At 49.5% G+C, this 25,389-nt stretch overlaps 1 protein-coding gene across 3 annotated transcripts in view; it reads right to left on the bottom strand.

Annotated features, from left to right (window-relative positions):
* The window catches only part of SHROOM2 (shroom family member 2), a 135,563-nt gene that overhangs the window by 24,160 nt on the left and 86,014 nt on the right, over nucleotides 1-25,389 (bottom strand). For all 3 annotated transcript variants that reach the window (XM_029240309.1, XM_029240308.1, XM_029240307.1), the window contains one exon: nucleotides 24,092-24,189. In XM_029240309.1, the coding sequence (XP_029096142.1) occupies nucleotides 24,092-24,189 (98 nt within the window). The remainder of the gene's footprint in view (nucleotides 1-24,091; nucleotides 24,190-25,389) is intronic.

The following is a 25,389-nucleotide window of genomic DNA, read 5'->3' on the forward strand; positions in this document are numbered from 1 at the left end:
AAACCACAGGCAAGGGAGACAGTCAAAAGAAGCTCCATCTGCCTTTGACCCTACAGCCCCTGCTACGTCCACAGGAGACTACTGTATCCTGTTTGATAGTAAACCAGGCTGTCTAGAGAGCTAAGTGGATACATTAAAAAGTATACCAGGGCTTCCCTGGTGGCACAGTGGTTGAGAGTCCGCCTGCCAATGCAGGGGACACGGGTTCGTGCCCCGGTCCGAGAAGATCCCACATGCCGTGGAGCGGCTGGGTCCGTGAGCCATGGCCGCTGAGCCTGCGCGTCCGGAGCCTGTGCTCCGCGACGGGAGAGGCCACAACAGTGAGAGGCCCGCGTACCGCAAAAACAAACAAACAAACAAAGTATCCCAAACCCACAGAAAAGAACAAACTGTAACAAACATCAGAGGCTTTACTACCCTCCCAGGAATAAAGTTACCCTTTCCGTACTCGTTTCCAAAGTTTCCAAAAAGAAGAAAAAATAGAATGCTGCAGATACACAACCCCTTGCCCTTCCCTCCCACCCAGAACCACCCCTGCCCTTACTGCGGAGAGCCGGGCAACATTTTTAGTTTTATTTTTTGGTTTTAAAGTAAGCTATCTATCTATCTATCTGTCTATCCAAGGCTGCACTGGGTCTTCGTTGCTGCATGTGGGCTTTCTTGAGTTGCGGCAGGTGGCGGCTACTCTTCGTTGCGGTGCGCGGGCTTCTCATCGCGGTGGCTTCTCTTGTTGCGGAGCGCGGGGTCTAGGCACACGGGCTTCAGTAGTTGTGGCACGTGGACTCAACAGTTGTGGCTCTCGGGCTCTAGAGCACAGGCTCAGTAGTTGTGGCGCACGGGCTTAGTGTCTCTGCGGCATGTGGGATCTTCCCGGACCAGGGATCAAACCCCTGTCCCCTGCCTGGCAGTCGGATTCTGAAACCACTGTGCCACGAGGGAAGTCCTCAAGTTTTTTAGGTAAGAAAATTTCCACTGAATACGTGAGAGAGGATATACAGGCAATCCCCAAGTATCCGACAATCATTTTGTATTCACAGCCAATCTTATTTCTTCAAACCAACCCCCCCTCCAATTCTTGTCGAGACTATTCTGAAGAACGTAGATTGATTTTAGACACACGAATCTAAGCTCTCCTCAGACTTACTCCATCAGAAAGCCAGGCCTGGGCAGATGGAGGGAGGGACCGGGGAGGAAATGCTTGCCTGCAAATCTGTGTCTGACAGAACACCTCCCAGGCAATCTGGATGTCACGCCAGTGTTAGGAAGCTGTGCTTTATGGGACCTCCCTTCCCAACTTCCTTCTCTCTCACTTTTCTATCCACTTTGGGTATTAAAAGCTACTCCTGAAGTTTTCATCCTTGGCGTGGCATGTCTCTCCCCAACTAGATCATCATCTGGAAAAAAACAAAACAAAACGATGAGACACCCCTTGGTACCAAGCCTGCAGGGACCAACCCACAGTCGTGCACCAGGACAGGCTTCCCGAACCCTGGCCCAGGGGATTGGGCGCTTGGGCTGTAGTTTGCTGAGCCCTGGTCTAGAAATCAAGGAAGACAGTAATTTTTGCAAAATGCAAACGTATGTCAGTGCTCCCTTTGATACTGCACTCTGCAGGCTCTGACAAGAATGCTAGGGAAGGGATTTCATTTACATGGGGGAGCATCTGGGGAGTTTTTTTTAAACAACGATTTTAATTACTTTTCTGCGCCCCCCTCCTTTTGAGCTGCTGGTAGGAGCAATGGTCCCTCGTGACCGTCCACCTGTGAACCAAGGGCACCTCCACGAACTGTCATTCAAAGTCGTGACGGTCCACAAAAAAGGGTGGGGAGGGGAATTCTGTGGTGGCCCAGGGGTTAGGACTCAGCACTTTCACTGCCACGGCTCCAGGTTCAATCCCCAGTTGGGGAACTAAGATCCTGCAAGCTGCACAGAGCAGCCAAAAGAAAAAAAAAAAAAAAAAAATCCAAAATGACAAAAACAAAGTCGTAAGAGTTAGAAGAAAAATCAGGTCTGGACAGTCACCGTGATAAATACTATTTTATTACAGCAGACATTTACCTTAGTAACAGTTTTAGGAACATCTAAGTTGTGTCATTTTTATTTAGCCTGTGTCATTTTTTATTAAGTGTGATCTACGGTTGACGAAAACGAAAAAGCTAAAAATGTTAGGGCCTAGGTAACAAACAACGTATGAATTTGGGTTCACCTTAATTCTTGTCCCTTACAGGTACACGCTCTTCTGAGCCACTTCGCTGTTTTAAAAATGCACGTTTGATTTCCTAGACAGGTAGCTATGGATGTAGGAGGTTTTCACATTCCATAACATTTCCACTTGCATTTTTCTCCACAGCCCATCCCACTTTTATCGAGGTATCAATTACATACCATAAAAGTCACTGATTCGAGGTGTACCCGTTGGACGAGTTTGGGTAAATGTGCAGGGCTGTGCGTTCACCACCACAACCAAGCCTAAATACAATTCCACTGCCTAAGAAAGCTTCCTTTCGCTCTATGGCGGTCATTGCCTGAAATCCTTGTAAGTTACTCAGCACTCTTGTCTGCAAAGATGGCCGACTGTCGGCAGCAGATGTGAAGGATTCAAACTACAAGTCAAACCCTATTGCAGTTATAAGGGGGAAACACCCCATTTCAACACATTAGAGCGTGACTCCATTTACAACATTCACAAGTTACATTTTCTGAAAGCAAAGCCATCTCGCGGTGACTTTTCCGGAATGTTCAAGCGTCCTGTGTGATAAATGACCGGTGATGGGCATGTCCAATCCTCCTGTCTCCTCTACTTCTTCAATTTTACAGACACGCACACATCTTAATTACAGTTAGCATGGAAGGCAGATATGCTTAATTCTCTCCCCCTAAAGTTTCCCGCCCTCCCACCCAAATCAAGGCCAGCCTGCCCGCTTTGATCTGCCAGGTTCCCTCACGTCCGCCCCAAACCACCTGCCACTCGCCAGTCACCCCCGTTCCTGCACGTACACTTTGGACAAAGGCCCTTCCCCGCCCCACACAGTTGGGGCTCCCTTTTCTGCCGCGTGGACACCGTTCCTATTCTTTAAGATCCCAATGAAGGGAAACCTTTTTGCGATCAAGCGCTTCCCCGGCCTATTGCCAAAGATAAGCCTTTCTGCTCGTAAACCCCCATAAGGGTTTAATCTCTATGGCTTTGTCCCTAAACTGTACTTGACGTATCTGTATTATTTTAATTTAATATCACTCCTCTTGGCTAGACTGACAGCACCCACTTCTGTCTTGTCTACCCTGTGTGTCCCGGGTCCTAACAGTGCCTGGCACAAAGCAGGTTTCAGCAAGGGCCCAGTGAGGTAACAGGAAGGAAGGGGGAGCGGGGAGAAGGGGGAGGAAGGGAGGGAGGGGGGAGGGGGAGGGAGGGAAGGTACAGGACTAGAAGTCAAAGCAGGCAGACTGATTCTCTTGGGCCTTCTGACTACCCTACATCACAGCCATTTACACTTATGTTATGGACTGAATGTTTGTGTCCCCTGAAAATTCATGTTCAATCTTAACCCCCAACATGATGGTATCACATGGCTGGGAAATGATTAGGTTGTAAGGGTGGAGCCCTCGTGAGTGGCATTAGTGCCCGTATAAGAAGACACACAAGAGAGCTTGCTTCCCACCACGCCCCTGCTCTCCACCGTGTGAGGACACAGGAGGACGACGGCTGTCTGCCCACCACGAAAGGGGTCTCACCAGGAACTGAACTAGCCAGCACCTTGATCTTGGACTGTGAGAGATAAATGACCGTTGCTGAAGTCACCTGGTCTGTGGTAATCTGTTATATATTATTCTCCATTACAGTAGAGGGTAAGCTCCTTCAAGGGAGGTGCTCTGTCTACCTGATACGACTTTGCAGGCTCCAGGGCACCTAACCACACGAACACAATCGGTAACCTGTAAGATATTGTACGATGTCACCCAAACACCTGTCCATTGAGAATGCACTTCTTCTTCTGATCTGGAAACCAACCCACACCCTCAGGAGTCCAGCGTGTCGGAGCTGACGGGCCTGGGAGAGGACTCACGTTGCCCCCTCACCTTACCTGAGAGGTGGGCAGCCCCGGCTCCATCTCCGCTTGTGACCACCACGCTGCCCCGACTGCTACAGACACGGGTCCAACGGGCAGATTCCATTAGGGTGACTTGGTCATTTAAGGGCAATTCGAACTAACTTGATTTTTCCATAAAACAATGACCATCACAAAAATATTAACTGGTTATTGAGAAGCCCGTGGCTCTTTTGAATCTGTTTAGTTTATAGTTCTACGACATCTATTTATCTTATTTCAGCATACTTACACCCTCAACGATCAAATGTTTTGAGGTGACTTATCAAACGAAAACACAACAGGAGCATTAAAATGAACATAGAAACATCCCAACAAGAGATAATATCTTTTTAAAAAGTGGAAAGGCATAAGGGTGGAAAAGCATCACAAAGAGGCTTGTCATTAGGGTTTATGTGCCTCAAATGTGATTAGGGTATATGTGCCTCCATTGTCATTAGGGTATATGTGCCTCAAACGTGATTAGGGTATATGTGCCTCCAATGTCATTAGGGTATATGTGCCTCCAATGTCATTAGGTTATATGTGCCTCAAATGTCATTTGGGTATATGTGCCTCAAATGTGACCCTGAGGTTCCTGCCACCCAGAGCAAAAAGGGAGGAGGTGAGTGGGGGTTATTGGGAAAGAGGGCACGTCTCTATTCTCTGCGGGAGACAAATCTAGTACCAACCTCCACCTACAGAGCTCCACACACCCGAGAAAGCACAGCATGCCCGCCTCACTGATGTCACGAGCCTAAGTGACCCGCCCGACCCCCTGAGTGAGGACTGCAGCGCCCATCTTTTGACCCCTGCTTCCACATGGCATCACCACATTAGATGTTCATCAAACCCGCGGGTTCTCCTCCCAAGCAGTTTTATCTTCTCTGCAAAGCACTGCAGAGTATTTCAGATGGCAGTCTACACCTCACAAGGGATTCAGCCCATAGACCCCCGGGTGGACACCCTTTCTGCAAACACTGAGCCGAGTGCACAGCCACCAGGAGCCAGCAGCCACCAGAATACAAACAGACTGCACAAAGCCACCTGGCAAGGGTGATGATGTGACAGTTAAAAACACTCATATGGTTTAAAAGAAAATCTAACCACACCAGTCAGAATGGCCATCACGGCTCCCTGACTTCAGCCTATACTACAAAGCTACAGTAATCAAGACAGTATGGTACTGGCACAAAAACAGAAATATAGATCAACGGAACAGGATAGAAAGCCCAGAGATAAACACACGCACCTATGGTCACCTAATCTATGACAAAGGAGGCAAGGATATACAATGGAGAAAAGACAGCCTCTTCAATAAGTGGTGCTGGGAAAACTGGACAGCTACATGTAAAAGAATGAAATTAGAACACTCCCTAACACCATACACAAAAATAAACTCCAAATGGATTAGAGACCTACATGTAAGGCCAGACACCATGAAACTCTTAGAGGAAAACATAGGAAGAACACTCTTTGACAGAAATCACAGCAAGACCTTTTTTGACCCATCTCCTAGAGTAATGAAAATAAAAACAAAAGTAAACAAATGGGACCTAATGAAACTTTAAAGCTTTTGCACAGCAAAGGAAACCAGAAACAACACGAAAAGACAGCCCACGGAATGGGTTTGCAAACAAAGTGACCAACAACCCACAGAAAATATCTGCAACCCACATAAAATCTTTGCAAACGAAGTGACCGACAAGGGATTCACCTCCAGAATATACAAGCAGCTCACACAGCTCAATATCAAAGAAACGAACAACCCAATCCAAAAGTCGGCGGAAGACCTAAATAGACATTTCTCCAAAGAAGACATACAGATGGCCAAGAGGCACATGAAAAGATGCGCAACATCACTAATTATTAGAGAAATGCAAATCAAAACCACCATGAGGTATCACCCCACACCGGTCAGAATGGCCATCATCAAAATATCTACAAACAATAAATGCTGGAGAGGGTGTGGAGAAAAGGGAACCCTCTTGCACTGTTGGTGGGAATGCAAATTGATACAGCCACTATGGAGAACGGTATGGAGTTTCCTTAGAAAGCTAAAAATAGAGCTACCGTACGATCCAGCAATCCCACTCCTGGGCGTATATCTAGAGAAAACCGTAATTCGAAAAGATACATGGCACACGAATGTTCACTGCAGCACTCTTTACAATAGCCAGGTCATGGAAGCAACGTAAATGCCCACTGACAGATGAATGGATAAAGAAGATGTGGTACATATATACAATGGAATATTACTCAGCCATAAAAAGGAATGAAATTGGGTCATTTGTATAGAGATGTGGATGGACCTAGAGACTGTCATACAGAGTGAAGTAAGTCAGAAAGAGAAAGACAAATATCGTATATTAATGCATATATTTGGAATCTATAAAAATGGTACAGATGAACCTATTTGCAAAGCAGAAATAGGGACACAGAAGTACAGAACAAATGTACGGACACCAAGCGGGGGAAAGGGAGGTGGGATGAATTGGGAGATTGGGATTGACATATATACAGTACTATGTATAAAATAGATAATTAATGAGAACCTGCTGTATAGCACAGGAAACTCTACTCAATGCTCTGTGGTGACCTAAATGGGAAGGAAATCCAAAACAGAGGGGATATATGTACACATATAGCTGATTTACTTTGCTGTACAGCAGAAACTAACACAACATTGTAAAGCAACTATACCGCAATTGGGGGGGGAAAAAACCCAAACACTTGTACGGTTTGGAAAAAAAAAAAACAAAAAAAAACTAACCACACCAGTCAGAATGGCCACCATCAAAAAGTCTACAAATAATAAATGCTGGAGAGGGTGTGGAGAAAAGGGAACCCTCCTGCACTGTTGGTGAGAATGTAAGTTGGTGCAGCCACTACAGAGAACAGTGTGGAGGTTCCTTAAAAAATTAAAAATACAGCTGCTGGGAATTCCCTGGCGGTCCAGTGGTTAGGACTCTGTGCTTCCACTGCAGGCGGCCCAGGTTCAATCCCTGGTCGGGGAACTAAGATCCTGCAAGCCATGCAGCATGGCTGAAAAAAAAAAAAGAAAGAGCTACCATATGATTCAGCAATCCCACTCCTGGGCATATGTCCAGAAAAGAGGAAAACTCTAATTCGAAAAGACACATGCACCCCAGCGTTCACAGCAGCATTATTTACAACAGCCAAGGCATGGAAGCAACCTAAATGCCCATCGACAGACGAATGGATAAAGAAGATGTGGGGTATACATATACACTGGAATATTATTCAGCCATAAATAACAATGAAATATTGCCATTTGCAGCAACATGGATGGACCTAGAGATTATCATACTAAGTAAGTCAGACAGAGAAAGACAAATACCATGTGATATCTCTTAATATGCGGAATCTAAAAAATGATACAAACGAACTTACTTACAAAACAGAAGCGGACTCACAGACACAGAAAAGAAACTTATGGTTACCAAAGGGGAAAGGGAGGGGAGGGATAAATTAGGAGTTTGGGATTAACAGATACACACTGCTAAGGAACCGTGATCAAGGAAGGCCCCACTGTCAGCAGGAAGACACAGAAAATGTGAACAGTAATGCACACAAGAAAAAATACAAATGGCTCGATAAGAACACACAAAGAAGTTCAACTTTACTAGTCACCAAGGAAATGCTGCTTAAAAATGAAATAGTTTTGCCTACCAAGTCACAGAATTTTAAAAATGTCTAACATGGACAAGGTTTCGGGAGAAGCCGGACGGGCCTAGGCTGTTGGTGGTGGGCTATGAAAGGGACCCACCTTATGGAGGGCAACTTGGGGGTATTTTCCAAAAGACTGCCTGGCAATTCCATGTCTAGAATGTTCTCCTAAGGAAATGAGCGTGTAAGAGCACAAATATTTCACTACGTATGTCCGCTGTGGTATCACTCCCCACTGTGAAAGACTGGGAACAACCCTACAAGCCCATGGTGTTCCTACTGGGCTACCACATCTTAGAATGCCAGGCACCACATACATACAAGGGGAGAAAAAGCTGTTCATACACAGTACGTATCGTGTGATCACATGTGTATCAATGAACATTTGTGCTGAAAAAGGACACAAAGTGGGTACAGCGGTCTCTCTGGACGGTGAGGTTGAGGGCAATTTTTAATGTCTTCATTCTGCTTTCCGGAATTTCCATATGTTTTTAATAAAACTGTTCTACTTAATAAAAACAGATTTTTTAAAGAAGGAAATGTTATTAAAGACTATATACCACACACCCTAGAAGGCTGTAACCACACATAAGTATAAATCCTAGCTCTCAAAAACATACAACAAGCTTATGAAATAAGGGGCCATTTTTTACTTCTGGGAAACTCCGTGGTAAAAGAGATTAAAACATACTTAGAATAGCGTAGGATCTCCGTAAATTAAGAGAAAACCATCTGCTTTAAGCGTGTCCTTTTAGCACAATGCACGTGACCCAAAATTTTGAAAATACCATCTCAGAATATTGCATGATTGTTACTCAGCTGAACCATATTTAGAAATTATTTACTCAATAGGCTTCAGATATTTACTGTACATGAAAATTTACTTTATTCCGATATAAAATGTCTATAATACACATTTATGTGCGCACGTGTATATATACACATACTTGCATGCTCACGTGTATACATATACATGCAGGTGTATACACATATATCTGCGGGTGTGTGTGTCTGTATAAATGTTTAATACCCTCATAGAATTTCTGTTTTTTTTTTTCTTTTTGCGGTACGCGGGCCTCTCACTGTTGTGGCCTCTCCCGTTGCGGAGCACAGGCTCCGGACGCGCAGGCTCAGCGGCCATGGCTCACGGGCCCAGCCGCTCCGCGGCATGTGGGATCTTCCCGGACCGGGGCACGAACCCGTGTCCCCCGCATCGGCAGGCGGACTCTCAACCACTGTGCCACCAGGGAAGCCCCTAGTTATTCTATTTTTAATGGCCTCCAAGTATGTGTAAGCGCCCACTGGCTGGACTTTTTAACAAAGTCATTAAATAACACATGGTATGTAAGCTGTGCCTGGGAGAACTTCGTCTGGTAGCAGCTGACTTCACCACAGAACACCTAAGTGGGTGTGCTGTCAGTGACACTGCCACTGCATCAAGAAACCCCTGCAGAAAAAAAAAAAAAAAAAAAAGAAAAAAAGAAACCCCGGCAGGCAGAAAAATCAAGTCTGCTGCAGAGCTCATTTCTTGACATACGGATCTCAAAGATACTACACACATGTGTGTATCTCATATATGTCTTCACTCACATGAATGTTGGTAGCAAATGAATACAACAATACAACCCACTGGCCTGGATGTGTCATTTAAGGGGAATCTGAGTCCCTGGCTTCTCTCCCCGAGAATCAAAAATGATGATAGCCGAAAGGGTCCTCAGAAATCATTTCATCCAAACTTCCTATTTCGTGGATGAAGAAACAGGAGGTGACGTCCACGCAGGCTTGGGGCCTGAGTCCGCAGCTTCTCAGCCTGGTTAAGAGGCCTTTGTATTACACCACTGCCTCGGAAACCCACCCTGGAGCCCCTTCTCACTGCACTGTTGGTGCACTGGCCCTGGGACGTGACAGCTAATAACAGAAGAGGCTTGGCATCTTACACAGGTCTATATGCAGGCTGTGCCCATCTGGAGCACCTTCCAACATCCGAGGTGGTAGGACTTAGCAGGAACCCACCAGATTAAAGAGCAGCCATACTGCATGCAAGGGCTCTCCATTAAGAAGCTGTGTGAATCCAGTTACTGAAGCCCCAGTTTGCTTATCGTAAAATGAACATGGTACCCATGTTGTGAGGTCCAAGATATACAGGCGAGAAGCCCTTCTGAACCTTAAGTAATGAATACAAAGGATTCTGCAAGTCTTTTTTCAAAGGTGAAAAACTAAATAACTTTAGGATCTCTTCAGACATCCAGGGATGTCTACAAGCCTCACATTAATGACTTATCTAACCTGTTGGAGGGAAAGCCTGCTAGAACACACGAGTGTCTGCTGACCCGGGAGAGATGGGCCGATCCGGTGGACACAAAACACCACCTCTTATTTCTACTGCTTCCCCACCTAGACCTTCCTAAATTTTAATGCACACAAGAGGCAAAGAATTCAAGGTAGTGAGAGTAAAGCAAATGCATTCTACAGGCCACATGAAGTATTAGCTTCCGCAACCTCCAAAACCCAAAGGCGGCTGGGGGAGCAGCCGGTTCACGCCAAACACGCAGCCCTCAGCATATATTTACAGGGTTGTCTGTCACCCCAGCTGGGCAGGAGAAGCCTCACCTGACCTGCATGGTCAACACCAATATGCATGGTGATTTCTAATACTCCTTTTATTAATGGCTTTTCTGTGTTTTGTTCGTTCATGCATTCATGAATGAAAATACCCCTGGAAATATTTTTCCCTAAGTGGTATATGTTTGTGGGCATGTGTGTGAGAGAGACAGAGAGAGAAAGTGTGAAATGTTTTTTCCACTCTGCTTGACAAAAAGCTGCACAGAGATGTCCAGTTTCCTACCAGCCATCAAATACTTTTCTGCAACATAATCATAAAAAATATTTATAATATACGCCCTCAAAGATTCTGCTCTGCAAGGAAAAGAAATATGTCAATCATTCATCAAACCTGTCCCTAATCTTCAGTTATTTTACGACGTGTTAAAATATCATTTTCCATGCCTTCATTGTGTAAGTCTTCAGACAATGTATACGACAGCAGGTTCTTTCATTATGAATGCTGTCAGGTAGATTTCTGAAAACCTTTCTTCAAACCCCTCTGCCTCTTTACGTTTCACCTAAGCACGACCACTAAGTCATTTCAAGATTGACTCCTACCCACGTGAGTCAGTCAGTGCAGACCCGAACTGTGTGTGAGCGTCTGTGCACCACATACATGCAGCCGTTTCCCTGTGAAAATGGCACACTCCCGCCACACATACAAAAGCCTGCTTTAGTGAAGCAAAACAATTTCAGTCGTTTAGAAATATGGCCAAAATTAATAACTTGTTTTATTTATCACAATATAAAAGGCAAAAAAAAAACCAACCCAAAACCCCACAGCACATGTACAGTAAACCCCGTAAGAAATGCTGCCTTTAAATTGTCACGACTGCAGAGCAAAAGCTGCAAAATGCTCAGAACCACCCCGTGCCATTTTCTCCATTTGCATTCTTTCATTGCCATCAGCAGGCGATGAGTGAATTTACCCACCAAGCATCTTTTTCACGACTCAACATGCACACCTGATTTCCCTGCCTTTTTCATTCTGATGTGGCTGACTCACCATTTCCTTTCTACATCCACAGTCAAAGCCTCCGTTGTGAGAACGCTCATTTCTCACTGCTACGGAAAACGAAAAGGCAAAGCAAGGAAGGGTCTTCGTGAAACGCTAGCGCCCTCCCGCCGGTCTCCTCGGGGACCCTTCGGCAGGGAAGGCAGGTCTGCAGACCTCACGTGGAGCGCGCCCCACATACCAAGGGCTCCCAGTCACACCAGCTCACCGCCCAGAGCAAGTCCCGAGAGGCACTGCCTTCTATCTCCAGCGCGCTTTCAGCCGACGGCAGAAACCCAGGCGACCAAAACAGCACGTGTGTACAAGCACACACACACACACACACACACAGCACGGGCTCGCGTGCCCACACACACACGTGCACACGGGCAGAGCTCAGGTGGACTCTGCACGCCGATCTGCATTATCGTTCACTTTCAGGCAGAACAACACGTGAGGAGCGTGTCTGCAGACCTCTCCCGCTGGCCTCACACCGCCCTGTGAGCTGACCACCTGCACTTCAAAACAGCACAACAAAAGGGGCACGAGTCGCTGCAAAGCCCGGCACACAGCCACGGCGGCAGGAAAGCATCCCTGCCCCGAGAGGGGGCCCAGGCTCTCTTACCGGCTCTCCGCCCGCCGCGAGCACAGCGCCCCCACGGACCCGCTCTGCGGCAACCCCGGCGTCTGCCTGCCTGTCTGTGCCCGCTGCCTCGTGACGGTCAAGTTCACGCAGCCCCGCCCCCCCCCAACCCCGGGACTCAAGGCTCCCTTGTGACCTCACTGACGACTCCTGACCTCAGGGGGAAATGTTCCCAAGGCTTCTCTGCCTAAACCCCCAAAGCCTTGCCCTTTTAAACCCCTAAAGGCACGGGTGTCTTCCTCTTTGTAATTTAAAAGAAGGAAACGCAGAAAAGCCTGCTGCACGAATTTTACGCAGCTTTGCCTGTTTAACTGTGCCAGACCATCGTATAACGTGTGCAATCCAAGGTTCAATCCCACAGCCGTTAAGTCAGATGAAACAATGACGTTTAAAACAAAACAAAACAAAACAAACACAAACACTCGACAGCCTATTTTACGTCCTTCTGTATCTGGGGGTTTATTACACACTCAGGAGGAACGTAACCCAAACAACAAACAAAGTGTTTCCGGAAGTTTCGCTGCGCACAAGGCATTCGCTGCAGACCACAAAGGGGTCACAGGCTGACCCTGACACTTCACAATGATCTGCATTGAAAGTCCCCGCGCCCCACCTCCCCTCCTAAGGCAGCTCCCGCCCCCTGACGCAGGCAGTGCCCCTCCCACCAGGGTCTCTAACAGCCACACGGACAGCCCCGACCCTCCCCAGTCCTGCACTTACCCTCCAGGACGGATTGTCTCTTTTCACCACCTGCTTCAGTCAACGTCTTCAAAATGCGCTGCGGTTACTTCCGACTCTTCCTCATTTAAACAAGTAACACGTGCTACTTTGCAGTATCTCCCACGTTACCACTATTTCAGCAAGAGTGCCTTTTTCCATTTTTTCACACCTGCCTGATTTTAAGCACTGCGCTGCTGCGTTCGTGTGACACCCATTTGGCATTTAAGCGAGTCTGCAAGGAAGGTTGGTGTGGCTATCCCATCATCCAGGGAAGGGAAGTTATTAGCAAGCTTACGTGGCCTGATGCAAGCACACAGAGAACAAGAGTAAGAATTTGAACCTGTGTCTGCCCCCCCGCCACATCCCACATTCTTTGCACTAGTTTTCATCTCCACGTGTTATTCTACCAAGTACAGGATCCCATCACTAGGAGAGGGCGCCATCCACCCCAGGCCAGCTCCACACCTGTCTATACCTCAGAGCACAACGTGAGGCCATCCACGTAACAGGCCTCCAGTAAGAGCCTGGCGGCTGATCAGGGATTTCACCCACTTACTGCTCAAAAGGTATGCTCCTGAGGTTTACAAACTGAGTAACTCGAAACATCTCAACACTTTATTTTAGAATGACAGAAAAATTGCAACGAGAGGAGAATGTTCCCATGTACCCTACACCCCGGTTTCCCCTACTGTCTACACATGACATGAGTACCTTCGCCATAACTAGTGACCCCAATCTTGGTACATTCATATTAACTGGAGTCTACACTGTATTCAGACTTTCTTCACTCTCGCCTAATAGCCTCCTTCTGTCCCAGGATCCCAGCCAGGACACCACGTTGCATTTAGTTGTCACATCTGCTTCAGCTCCTCCCACAGCTTCTCAGACTGCCCTTGTTTTCCATGCCCTCCACGGTTTGGAGGAGCACCGTGCAGGCATTTTGCAGAATGCCTCTCAACTGGGATGCATCTGATGTTTTTGTCGTGATTACCCTGGAGTTATGGACGTGGAGGGCAGGCCACAAGAGGTGAATGCCCTGCTTACCATACAATACCAAGGATCACGCCGTCAACACAACAGTCTGCTCACCGGCTGGCAGGGTCAGGTACGGCGTGCATCAGCTTCTCCTCCGTCACGTGACTTTCACCCCACCTGTTCACCCTGCCCTCTGTGGAACGACGTTACCATATGGAGCCCATATTACAGGAATGAAGGGCTCTGCCCCACCCCCTTGAGGGCAGAGGATCTACGGAGATCTGGAATTTTTCGGCACAGATTTCTCTCTTCTCCCCCACTTATTAATATACCCGATCATTTATGTCTACCAGGGTGGACTCAGGGATACTTTATACGCTGGGTTATAATCCTGCACGACTTTATTGCATTGCAGCTTTGGTCATACCCACCTCTACGTGGACCCCTGTTGTCCCTCTAGCATAGCCTCACTGTTACAGGGTTTTTTGGTTTTTGTGTTTGTTTGAACACTCCCTTACTTTTAGGGCACAAGACACTCCATACTCGTTCCGCATACACCCTCTGCCCCAGCCCTAGCATCGGCCGTTCCTCCAAGGAGCCCTGCGTCCTCCTCATGGAGAAGCGTATTAGAGACCAGGATCTGGGTGCTGCTTTTGCTCTAGGAATCCATTTTTAAAGGACACCCTCTATGAACAATTTGTAAAGGGGGAGCACTTTTATAATATTAAGGTTTACCGTTGGGTTTCCATATATCCGTGTTTCCTAGAACAAGGCGTAATTATCAGGGCGTACAACATGCTCAAAGCCTACGCTGTGTTAATGCCGTTAAGACTGTGCATCGTAAATACTTGTAAAAAGTCGAATACAAATGTGCCTTTACTTGATACAGTACATTCATGTCCTCGAGGAAGTCCACAAATAAGAAGGGAACGGAACATGATAAGCACCCCGGCACACTGAAATGCCGCAAGAACTCCTCATAGCCTCTGGGCCAAGCCTGGCGAAGCCTCAACCCTTCCCCAAGTCACTTCGCCTGAACTGAGCTCTTACAGTCCAAGGATGCCAACGCTCCAAGTCAGAGCATCACCAAGGAGCCCGTGCTTAACAGCGCCCTTCGCTCTCCCACACGCTCGTGCAGTGAACGGGCCACAGTTAAGTCAACCAAGCCGGAGAGACCAGTAAAATGAAAATGGCAAGAGGAATGGACATCATGCTGCAGAGAAGCACGCGAGAAGCCTCTCTGCAAACATCCAGACAGTCGGCCATGCAGGCCTCACCTCCCCGTCCGGGAAGCACGCTCACTGAAGGCCAGTCTCTTATGGCCCTTGGTCAAATCCCAGGGCTGGCAAACCTTCTCTGTCCAGTTTTATGGGAGCACAGCCACACCCACCTCTTCACGGACTGTCCACGGCTGCTCCGGGGCTACAAGGGCAGAGATGTCAGCAAGCAGGAACACTGAGGTCCTTAAAGCCCAAAGTACTCACCACCTGATCCTTTGCCAAGTCTGAGCTAGAGCCGCGACTCTCAGACCTGGGTAACGCGCGGCCTCGTTTTAAATTTTAAAACCTTTTCTTCTTGGGGACTCTCAGCACCGACCAGATTTTAAAAATTGAGATGAAGTTCGCATCCCCTAAAATTCAGCCTTTGGAAGCGTATGATTTAGTAGCTTTCAGTAAATTCACAGACTTGTGCATCCATCACCACTATCTAATTCCAAAGCGTTTCCCTCACCCGCCAAGGACTCCACACCCCCTGGCAGTGACTGCCATTCCCTCGGGCCTTCATTCCCGTCAGCCACCCATCTCCCTTCTGTCTCTACGGATCTACCTGTTCTGGGCAGCATACACGCACCAGAATCACGCAACGCGTGGCCTTTTATTGTATTGTTAAATGTGTCTAAATATATTTTCCTTATTTTTATGGCTCACAGACTATATAACACACAACAGATTTGCAAGTGACGTGGGAAAAGAACTATAAAGCCAATGTGACTTTAATGGCTTTGCTGGGAATGAACTCTTCCTCTCGTGGCTCCGGACACCCCACTTCTCGTGGGTTCAGCTACCCTGGGTTCCCAGATGCCACGAAAGGACTCATCACTCATCTCTGGACAGACAGGACCTAGAGCTCTGCTGGCATGGCACCCTGATGACTTGTCCCTCGCCTCCGCGGGAGAGCTGGGTTCACGTGTGAGCCTGGACTCATTCTCTCCTCCCTGCACAGGACAGCAACCTCATTACCTCTGACAGTGGGGCTCCCCCCACACACAGGCACGACCGTGCACATCACCCAGGATATCCTGGTAAGAATGTTAAGATTCATATGGAAATGAAGACACAAAAGGTTCAACTCGAAAGGAGAACAGGCACGTTTTCCAGGAACCCATGTGCTCCAAGTGCTGCATCTGAGAAAACCTCAAGTCCATGCACTTTCCCGGCTAGTGCCCTCTCACTGCCCACGCCACTGTCTTCCTCCTTCACCTTCCTGTCCTCTGACTCCAGCTGCTGGTGGAGGTGGTGCGACCTCCGCAGTGCCAGGGGAGAGCAGGTGGCTGCCTGGGGGGCCGAGGGGATCCACCGACTCCTCGGTTTCGCGCACGTTTCATGTCCACTCGGAAATATTTTAAGGCACCTTACACTGCTTAAGAGGCAAATCGCAGAACCATTCTTTTTATTTTCAACATGTGGACCTTCAGCAAGTTTATGAGAAAACTGATTTCTGGGACTAGCTGCAGGCGTCTCACCACCACTTAACAGACCGAGTACGAGGAAATCAACTCTGACAGCCAAGGGTCCACCTCACCTCTGACCGATGGCAGCCGGGTATAAGATGCAGTCTAACTCTAGAGAGGGTGTCACTTCAAATTGAACGTTAAAAATAAACCCACTTCACTGGGACTTCCCTGGTGGCACAGTGGTTAAGAATCCGCCCTTGATGCAGGGGACACGGGTTCGAGCCCTGATCCGGGAAGATCCCACATGCCGCGGAGCAACTAAGCCCACGCGCCACAACTACGGAGCCTGCGCTCTAGAGCCCGCGAGCCACAACTACTGAGCCTGCATGCCACATGCCACGTGCCTGCATGCCACAACGGAAGCCCACGCACCTAGAGCCCGTGCTCCGCAACAAGAGAAGCTCCCATGATGAGAAGCCCGCGCACCACAACAAAGAGTAGCCCCCATTCTCTGCAACTAGAGAAAGCCTGCACGCAGCAACGAAGGCCCACGCAGCCAAAAATAATTTTTTAAAAAAGGAAAATGCGAAGTGGAAAGGGGGGGAGGGGGGGAGAAAAATAATAAACCCACTTCAGGAGTGACCACTCGAGGGGTACAAGGTCTCCTTTTGGGGTGATGAAAATCTTCTGGAACTAGATGATGGGGATGGATGCCTAATGCTGTGAATGTATGAAGTGTTACTGAATCATATACACTCAAATGCTGAACTTTACATTACGTGGATCCCACCACAACTTTAAAATAAATAAAATCTTTTCAGCCCCATTGCAAAAAAAGCGTAAGTTACTTATTTTTTATTTTATGTTTTTAAACTTTTATTTTATGTTGGAGTCTAGTTGAACAACAACGTTGCATTAGTTTCAGGTGTAGAGCAAAGTGATTAAGTTTTATCTACTCCTTTTCCAAACTGTTTTTCCATTTCGGTTGTGACATAACGGTGAGCAGAGTTCCCTGTTTCACACAGTAGGCCCTTGTTGGTTATCCACTTTAAATACAGCAGCATAAGTTACTTCGCGTAACTTAAAAACTAAAGCAAGTCATTTACAGGAACCTCACAGACAGCAGCCAACGTGACCCAACATACAGACACCTACAAAGCCTGTGAGTCCCAAGGGACGGAGGTCAAACTGGACAGGTGTCCGGTCCTCGAAGCCATATCGTCAGGGAGCCTGACCTCGGTGGGCCCGAGACTCACTGCCCGCTGGTCTTCTCCAGACAATGATTTCAGAGTTCTAATATCAAATGCCGACACAGACAGAAAGGAACACAGGAGAAACCTACTGCAGTTAAGCTGCCTCGTCCTTGCCCAAGAGAGAAAAGCCTGCGTCTGGTGCCTGGTCTCCAAAGTTCCCGAACATTGCTCAAGAAGGCCTGGGGAGAGGCAGGTGTGAGAAGGATACGTGGACTCAACCACAACCCTCCCAGTCATCAGGGATGACCTCGATCAGCTCTGGGAAGCAAGTTTTCATCCTAACGTGGCTCTGCCACGTCCACTTCTGCAACGAAGCTCGATCTCGTTTCCACCCTGCAAGAATGCTGCGGTGCCTCCCACAGGCCGTACCTTCCGCAGGGGAGGAACCACAGGTCGGTGTTCACAGCTCACGGAGGACACGTGCTCGTGTTCCCAACACGGATTCACCACGCAGCCTGGATTAAGACGCGTGACTTCACCCATTAACGGTATGAAAGTCTACTACATTCGGATCAAGTAGGGCGCCACACTCGGTCCCATTAGAAGAAACAGGAATCAGAGACCTGGTCCTTGACAATTCGGTTCTTTTGCTCAGGCTTGGCTGCCCCGCGGCACGTGGGATCTTAGGTCCCCGACCAGGGATCAAACCTGCGTCCCCTACGTTGGGAGGCGGATTCTTAACCACTGGACCACCAGGGAAGTCCCGACAATTAATTCGGTTCTTGAGCCAAGAGGAAAGCACTTTAATGAGACAACGAGCCAGAAGAGTCTAGAAGAACTGAAAGGCAGCAAAGATCGTCTCAAAAGCAGTCAGAGGAGACTTTGCCGACACCCCTGCCACCGTGGAGAGCATTAACGTAAGGTATAATTAAACCCATATGGCCGCCTTGCAGGTCATCCCAGCCCTAAACCATGGTACGCTGACTTAAAACACGGCATTGAGCAAAGCAGCATGGGTGGAAGGATCAAATGGAGATGATGCGTGTCGGTGTGTTCTTGTGGGTTTCTGGAGAAAGGCAAAAACAGCAAAGAGTACCTGTACGTGCAAGTTCGACCAAGGGCAACTGACAAGGGTTTGAGCTTTTTTTTTTTTTTTTTTTTGCTGCATTGGGTCTTTGTTGCTACGCACGGACTTTCTCTAGTTGCGGCGAGCGGGGGCTACCCTTCCTTGCGGTGCGCGGGCTTCTCAATGCGGTGGCTTCTCTTGTTGCGGAGCATAACTCTAGGTGCGCGGGCTTCAGCAGTTGCAGCACGCAGGCTCAGTAGTTGTGACTCGAGGGCTCTAGAGCACGGGCTCGGTAGTTGCGGCGCGTGGGCTCTAGGGCGCATGGGCTTCAGTAGCTGTGGCGCGCAGGCTCAGTAGTTGTGGCTCGCGGGCTCAGCTGCTCCGCGGCACGTGGGATCTTCCCGGACCAGGGGTCAAACCTGTGTCCCCTGCCTTGGCAGGTGGATTCTTAACTACTGCACCACCAGGGAAGTCCCAAGGGTTTGAGCTTTGAAGACCGGAGTCAACTGAGAAGAAAGGAGACCAGAGGATAAAGGAGCAGAGGATCCTGTCAAACAGCTGTGGAAGTCTCTCCATCCAAGAAGAGGGGCCGTGGACTCTTGGCTTTTCCCTCCCCCACCCCCACCCCCAACAAAGGACTCGCATGCAGCCACCGGGGCAATCAGCCGATGTGTGTCAGAACCCTCTCAGAGGGCAGAAGCTGCCTTCACAAGTGGGGTCTGTGGAGGACCGCTTCCCCGCCGCGTCCGGAACTCGGGTGCCCGGGTCCAGTCTCCATCGCTGTCCCTCGGCGCCGCAGTGGTTAACATTTCGGCACGGTCTCTGCCCACACGTCACTGCTCCGTGGGCCTGGCTCCCTGGCCTCACTTTCTGCTCCGGGGCCCCAAGCCCTGGAACCCTCAAACCACCGCCTAACAACGCGTCCTTGAGAATAGCGTGCAGTCACGAGACCAAGCCGGCAGGTAAACAATCTGCTGTGCCTTGTCCTGACTCTGCTCTTCCTGAAGCCACGCGGGTATAAACACAAGGGGAAAGTGTCGTCACAAAGCCAGACGTAGAAACACACCACTGGAGCCCGGGCCCAGGGTCTTCCGACAGCCGCTGCTTTTCACCTCTGGGAGGACGGAGGTCTGTGTCTCAGCAAGGGCTCTGGGCACGGGAGACAGTGCACTGCCCGAGAGGAAGCTGTGCCGATGCCGGGCTCCACCCCAGAAAACTTCCAAGCTTGAGGTTCACCTTGTGATCATGCCAGCGTGGGCTTCCTAATTACCCAGCACAGCAGTTCAGAATGGAAAGCTTCAACTGCCCCTTAGCTAACTGAAGGCCAGGAGAAGTAAACGTCTCCCGCAAAGCAACAAATGAGGGGTGCAGCTCGGATGGCAACGCTCTCACTCTGAAACCTACTTGCAAGCAGCCTGTGGAGTAAATGGAAATCAGTCTTGGCATCGAGCTCTGTACCGCAAATCACCTCTCAGGGCAAAAGTACAGGAAGGTGACCCTCAGGTGGGCTTAGCTTCCTGATGAATTTCACGTGAAATGAAAGAGCTTGATTTCATACAGACTCCACCTTCTGGCTGTTAGCGGGATTTAGGATTTATTCTTATTCTCCCCCTGCCCCTCCTCTCCCATCTGTCGCAACAAAGTACAAGCCTGCAGCTCAGAGCCAGCCTGCTGGCGGCAGCTCCTATGGGGGCAGAAACGGCCGGGAGAAGGCCGGGGAGTGAGAACCTGCCAGTGGCCACAGCCTCCCGGGCTCTTCCCCTATAAGACCTGTCTGCAGAGTCCCCCAGACGCAGTCCTCTAGAAGACCCTCACGTGTGAGGGGCACGAACCCCATGTGGTAAAACTTAGTTTTCTTACAAGGCTTAAAACACGACACTGGCCAACAAGTCCGCGTACCAAATTTGAGATGCTGGTGACTCCCCTCTAACGGGCACGGAAAGCCCGCTTCATGCACTGTACTGTCATGTATACTAAACTCGTCAATACAATTTCAGCAAGCAGGTCATGCCAACATGGATGCACTATTCCCCACGATCCAGAAGGAGCACAGAGCCCCACCTCCACTCTGCCCAGGGTCTGCCAGGGGCGCTACCAGCCATCCAGGCAGGGAGAGAGCAGCCGGCGACGGGGCAGCTCCATGAGAAGCGGCAGAGGCGGCACCAGAAGCCCCTGGTCCCCATACGCTGTTTACAGGGCGATGGGCGTCTGCTCAGAAGGTCACTCTTAGAAAGGGAATTACCCACCAGAAGGTCTGTGCAACTCCACGCCGGCAACAGCCCTCCAAAGGGGCTTCACTGTTTTCCCCTCTTCACCAGCTGCTCGCTAGGATGGCAGCTCCTTTATTTTAAACCCTAGGACATCAGGTGTGACCTTGTCTGGACAATGAAAGGACACTTCCTGAGAGAGTGGACACAGCAGACAGAACTGGTTAAAGGCGTTAGAGAGAAGCAGAGACACTCCTCCTAGTATTATGAGCTAACTCTGCTCTCCCCTTCATACCTTGAAGTCCTAACCCCCCAGGACTTCAGAAGGTGATAGAATGAAGCTCTTTCAAGAGGTGATTAAGGCAAAATGAGGGCATGGGGGTGGACCCTAATCCAATCTGGCTGGTGTCCTTCTAAGAAGAGATCAGGACAGAGACACACACAGAGGGAAGACCAGGTGAGGACGCAGGGAGAAGGCGGCCGCCTGCAAGACCCCGAGAGAGGCCCTGGGAGACACCCACCCTGCCAGCACCTGGAGCTTAGACTCAGGCCTCCAGAGCTGTGAGAAAATAACCGTCTGGGGCTTCCCTGGTGGCGCAGTGGTTGAGAGTCCGCCTGCCGATGCAGGGGACACGGGTTCGTGCCCCGGTCCGGGAGGATCCCACATGCCGCAGAGCGGCTGGGCCCGTGAGCCCTGACCGCTGAGCCTGCGCGTCCGGAGCCTGTGCTCCGCAACGGGAGAGGCCGCAGCAGTGAGAGGCCCGCGTACCGCAAAAAAAAAAATAAATAAATACCTGTCTGTTGCTGGTGCTGCCCAGACCCCGGCAGTTTGCCATGGCAGCCCACGAGCTCTCAAGGTCCCCGTGACACTGGGGCAGGGAGCAGACTGCCGTGAGTCAGGACACCTGAGCTTGGAGATCTGGCGCAAAACCTCCAAAAACAGTGGACGCTGGCTCTGGAAACATGATGGTTGAGGAGGCCACTCCCCTGCGAACACAGCTGGAGGCAAGCAAACACTGCCAGATCTTCTCCCGAGGGCCTGGGTCCTGCTCAAACCCCCCCCCCCCCCCCGTCGTGTCCACAACCCCCAGGCAGAAGTCGCCTCACCCTCGGCCCTCCGAGATTCTGAACCATCCCGTGACTTTTCACAAAGATGACAATTACGCGTCATCGCTTCAATGCTGAGTGTTGGTGTCTCTCCGTCCCCCCTACGCTGGGAGGTCCCCTGGGGCAGAACCTCTGTCCTACTTTATCTGGAACACAGAATCCTGAACCTCACAAAAATGTTCTCAATTCGATCTGCTGCATAAATGTTCTCTCGACACTCTTCTGGCATCACAACAGAAGCCAGTCTTCATCATCGGGTTCCTGTTGACACATCAGCGATTCGATTTCTTTACACAGATACGTTACATGAATGTATGCAAAACACTGGGCATCTTTAAACCTTTGCATTATAGATTGGGTTTTGGTGAGCAAAGGACAGTCCCTGCCTGCATTTTCATTGCTTTTTTCTCCCATTTAATGTTTCAAGGGCACTCTTCCTCGCTGCTCCTTCAGAAGATAAACATTTTCTCAAAAACAAAACAAAACGCCTCTTCGACATCCCTAATCTAGGATTTCACTGAGTCTCACCACTCTTTAAAAGCACACACAATGATTCTGAAAATTGCTGGGTTTGCAGCTCAAAAGCAGAAAGCTTCTGGAACTCATTCCGTCAGAGTGGTTACGCAGCCTGCCAGAAGACACAGCTGTGAACACGCAGCGTGGGGTCCCTCCCCTGTTCCCGTTGACCCCTTCGCTGCCGACAGTACCGTTACCGCACACACGCGCGCGCACACGCACACACACGGTATGTACATTAGAAGCCATGTGTTATGACTCTTCACAGCAGGAGAGCTGAACTCCAAGCAGCACATGCGTGTCTCTGCAGGATAAACGCCCGAGGCCTCCGTGCAGCAGCGAAGCCTGCGCTCGAGTGTGTGGGGAGCGTCCCCGCCGCACCGCACCGCACCGCACCGCAGCACAGCACGCTCTCACGACGGCAGCAGGGCCCGGAAGTGGCTTTGATAAAGAGGACAGCTGTCACTTGGCACGTGAGCTGCTCGCAATCCAGAGCCACGGAGCTCTGACTGTGCCGCTCAGACACAGCTCAGCTCTGTACGTGTGTTATTCACGGACCTCCCTCTCTCACCCAGGGCTCTCTGGTCTTGGCCGTGCAGACTGGTAAGTAACTGCGACCATATCCTACTATGCACACACAGACCACCACGCCTGCTCCCTCAGAGCCACCGACACTCTTGTTCAAGGCCAGCAGCGCTCAGCTTACAGCCAAATGAAATAAAACCCCGTTACGTAAGGCTCTCAAAAGCAAGCATTTAAACTGGTCATCTCTGGGGCAGAATCTTCAATTTTGAGGTTGGTGTTTAATTTGAGCGGCACGCCAACTCCCAGAGATGCTCAAGGAACAGAAAAGTATGCACTCAGCGACCCTACTGTGTACAAATTTGCTTCCATTCTTCCATCAGCCCTTTTAAAATAAGGTCGTACCCCAGTTCCTGCAGTGACCTACACTTCCCTCCCCCGTCCTCCTTGTGGATAAGGGTCCAGACGACAGTATGTATTTCACCTAAATTCCACCCTCACTACAGTGACACAGCTACACTGGACACACTGGAGAATCAGGGCACGTGACAGTGTGATACTGCTGCCATTCCGTTCTTTCAGATGCTCTGATCCCCTCTTGGGGAGCCAACCGACTCGATTTCTGTTTTAAAGCTCAAAATTAAGTCAGTAGATAAGGCCAATTGAGAAAGGCTTGCCCTAGTCCTTTGACTAACAATCCTTCCAGACAATGTGGATTTCCAGACCCAGCAACCCAGCTGTGCCCTCGATGTTAAAGCATCCCGTCAGATGGCCGCTCTGGATAAAGCATGTCATTCAAGCCACTACACTGGGTTTCTCGTTCTGTGAACATAAAGAACTTTACTGTATGGAAAACACAGCAGCTGTTTTAAGAACCAAAAATGCCACGATGGCATTCACAGCGTCCCCGCCCTGGGGATGCTCCTCCCGCCGGCAGTGGTGTAGGGCTGAGGGCTTGGTCCTGGGGACGCTGGAAGTTGAACCTGGTTAGTGGCCACTTCAGGTCTGGCGGAAACCGGACACCCAAGCACTCACCCACCATAATGCAGCCCACCCCAAGACGCCTTCTCAGTAACGCGAAGTCCAACAGTCTCCTACCTTGGGGTGGGGCGTCCCTCCTCGGCCTGGACTGAGGAAGAAAGCTCTCTGCGCGCACCGGGGTCCTCCGTTTGCCGTCGCACTTCCACAGAAGCTTCCTGCCAAGGGTGGCACAATGAGACACCCGGTCATCAAGCTGCCGCCTCCGAGACCTCTGTGATCACGAACCCTTCATTGTGGGTTCGCCCTGTGAGCCCGCACCACGAAGGCAGTGACGCCGCCCGCCGTCAGCCGGCCACGGGACCCGCGAGCCCGGCTCTCCAAAGCGTCTCATCAAAAAGACTCAACAAGACCATGCGTCCCCTTCGGCTCTGGGCAGGAAGCAGGACTCCTACGTGAGGGTCATAAACCTGTGTTGACACACTGGCCCCCAAACCCTAATCAAATCGAACCCAGCTGGTCACGGCTCCCTGCAGCGAAACCTCAAGCCCCAGGACCTGGAGTCTGGGAGCCTTGTTTCTTGACCGATCAAGCATGGAATTCTCAGAGGTCACACTGCACGGGGCATGGGCACACGGTCACGGTGTTTGCAGGCCTTTCTGCACCAGGGGGCCACAGAGAAACCTGCACCTGTCTTCACATGCGGACGTTCATTATTGTGTAACAAACCGATGGCTGGTTTTTCTTAAAAGAACCTCCATCTGATGCTGCAGGAAATCTTTTCTTTGAAATGTACAAATGCAGATGGAAGGGGGAGAAAAAGCAGAGAGAGTGGGAGAGGGAGACTGACTACGGACTTTGAGGTATGGATACAAATGTGTAGCTTTTCAGAAAGCTTCCCATCAACTTTCACCATCAAAACTCCTACTTTAAAAAAAAAGTGAAATAGTTTAACGCACTGCATTTTCAATTACATTTGCCCCAGAACAACCTTTAAAGATATTTCACCACAAAAAGGGACTAAGAAGAAAACTAATAGCATCAAGTGACATCAAGGTTTGGAAACGATCACGTGTTGCCTTAAGCCTTGCTATAAAGCACCCCTTGTAATTTCAGAGGAGAGCTTGCCATTTTCTATCATCTCCCCCAATTTCTTCCCTTTGTATATTAAGGGCAAGCTAATCAAAGGGAAAGACCGCTTCAGCGAGAGCTGACAATGAGGCTGGGAACTCGAGACGTGGGTGAAAACAGGGCACTCGCAATTGTCATGAGTGTATCGCCTCTGTCCCCAGGTGCTGATACTAGGAAAGCTGGTGCACGTAAACGCTCAGACAGCTGGACACAAGTCACAACGGCAGTGGGCCATGATATCCTGGGGCTGTCCTATACGCACCTTAAGATGGGATTACGGTGGCTCT

The sequence above is a fragment of the Monodon monoceros genome, unplaced genomic scaffold (genome assembly GCF_005190385.1).
Source record: "Monodon monoceros isolate NGI ecotype Baffin Bay Population unplaced genomic scaffold, NGI_Narwhal_1 Super_Scaffold_22, whole genome shotgun sequence".
NCBI lineage: Eukaryota > Metazoa > Chordata > Mammalia > Artiodactyla > Monodontidae > Monodon > Monodon monoceros.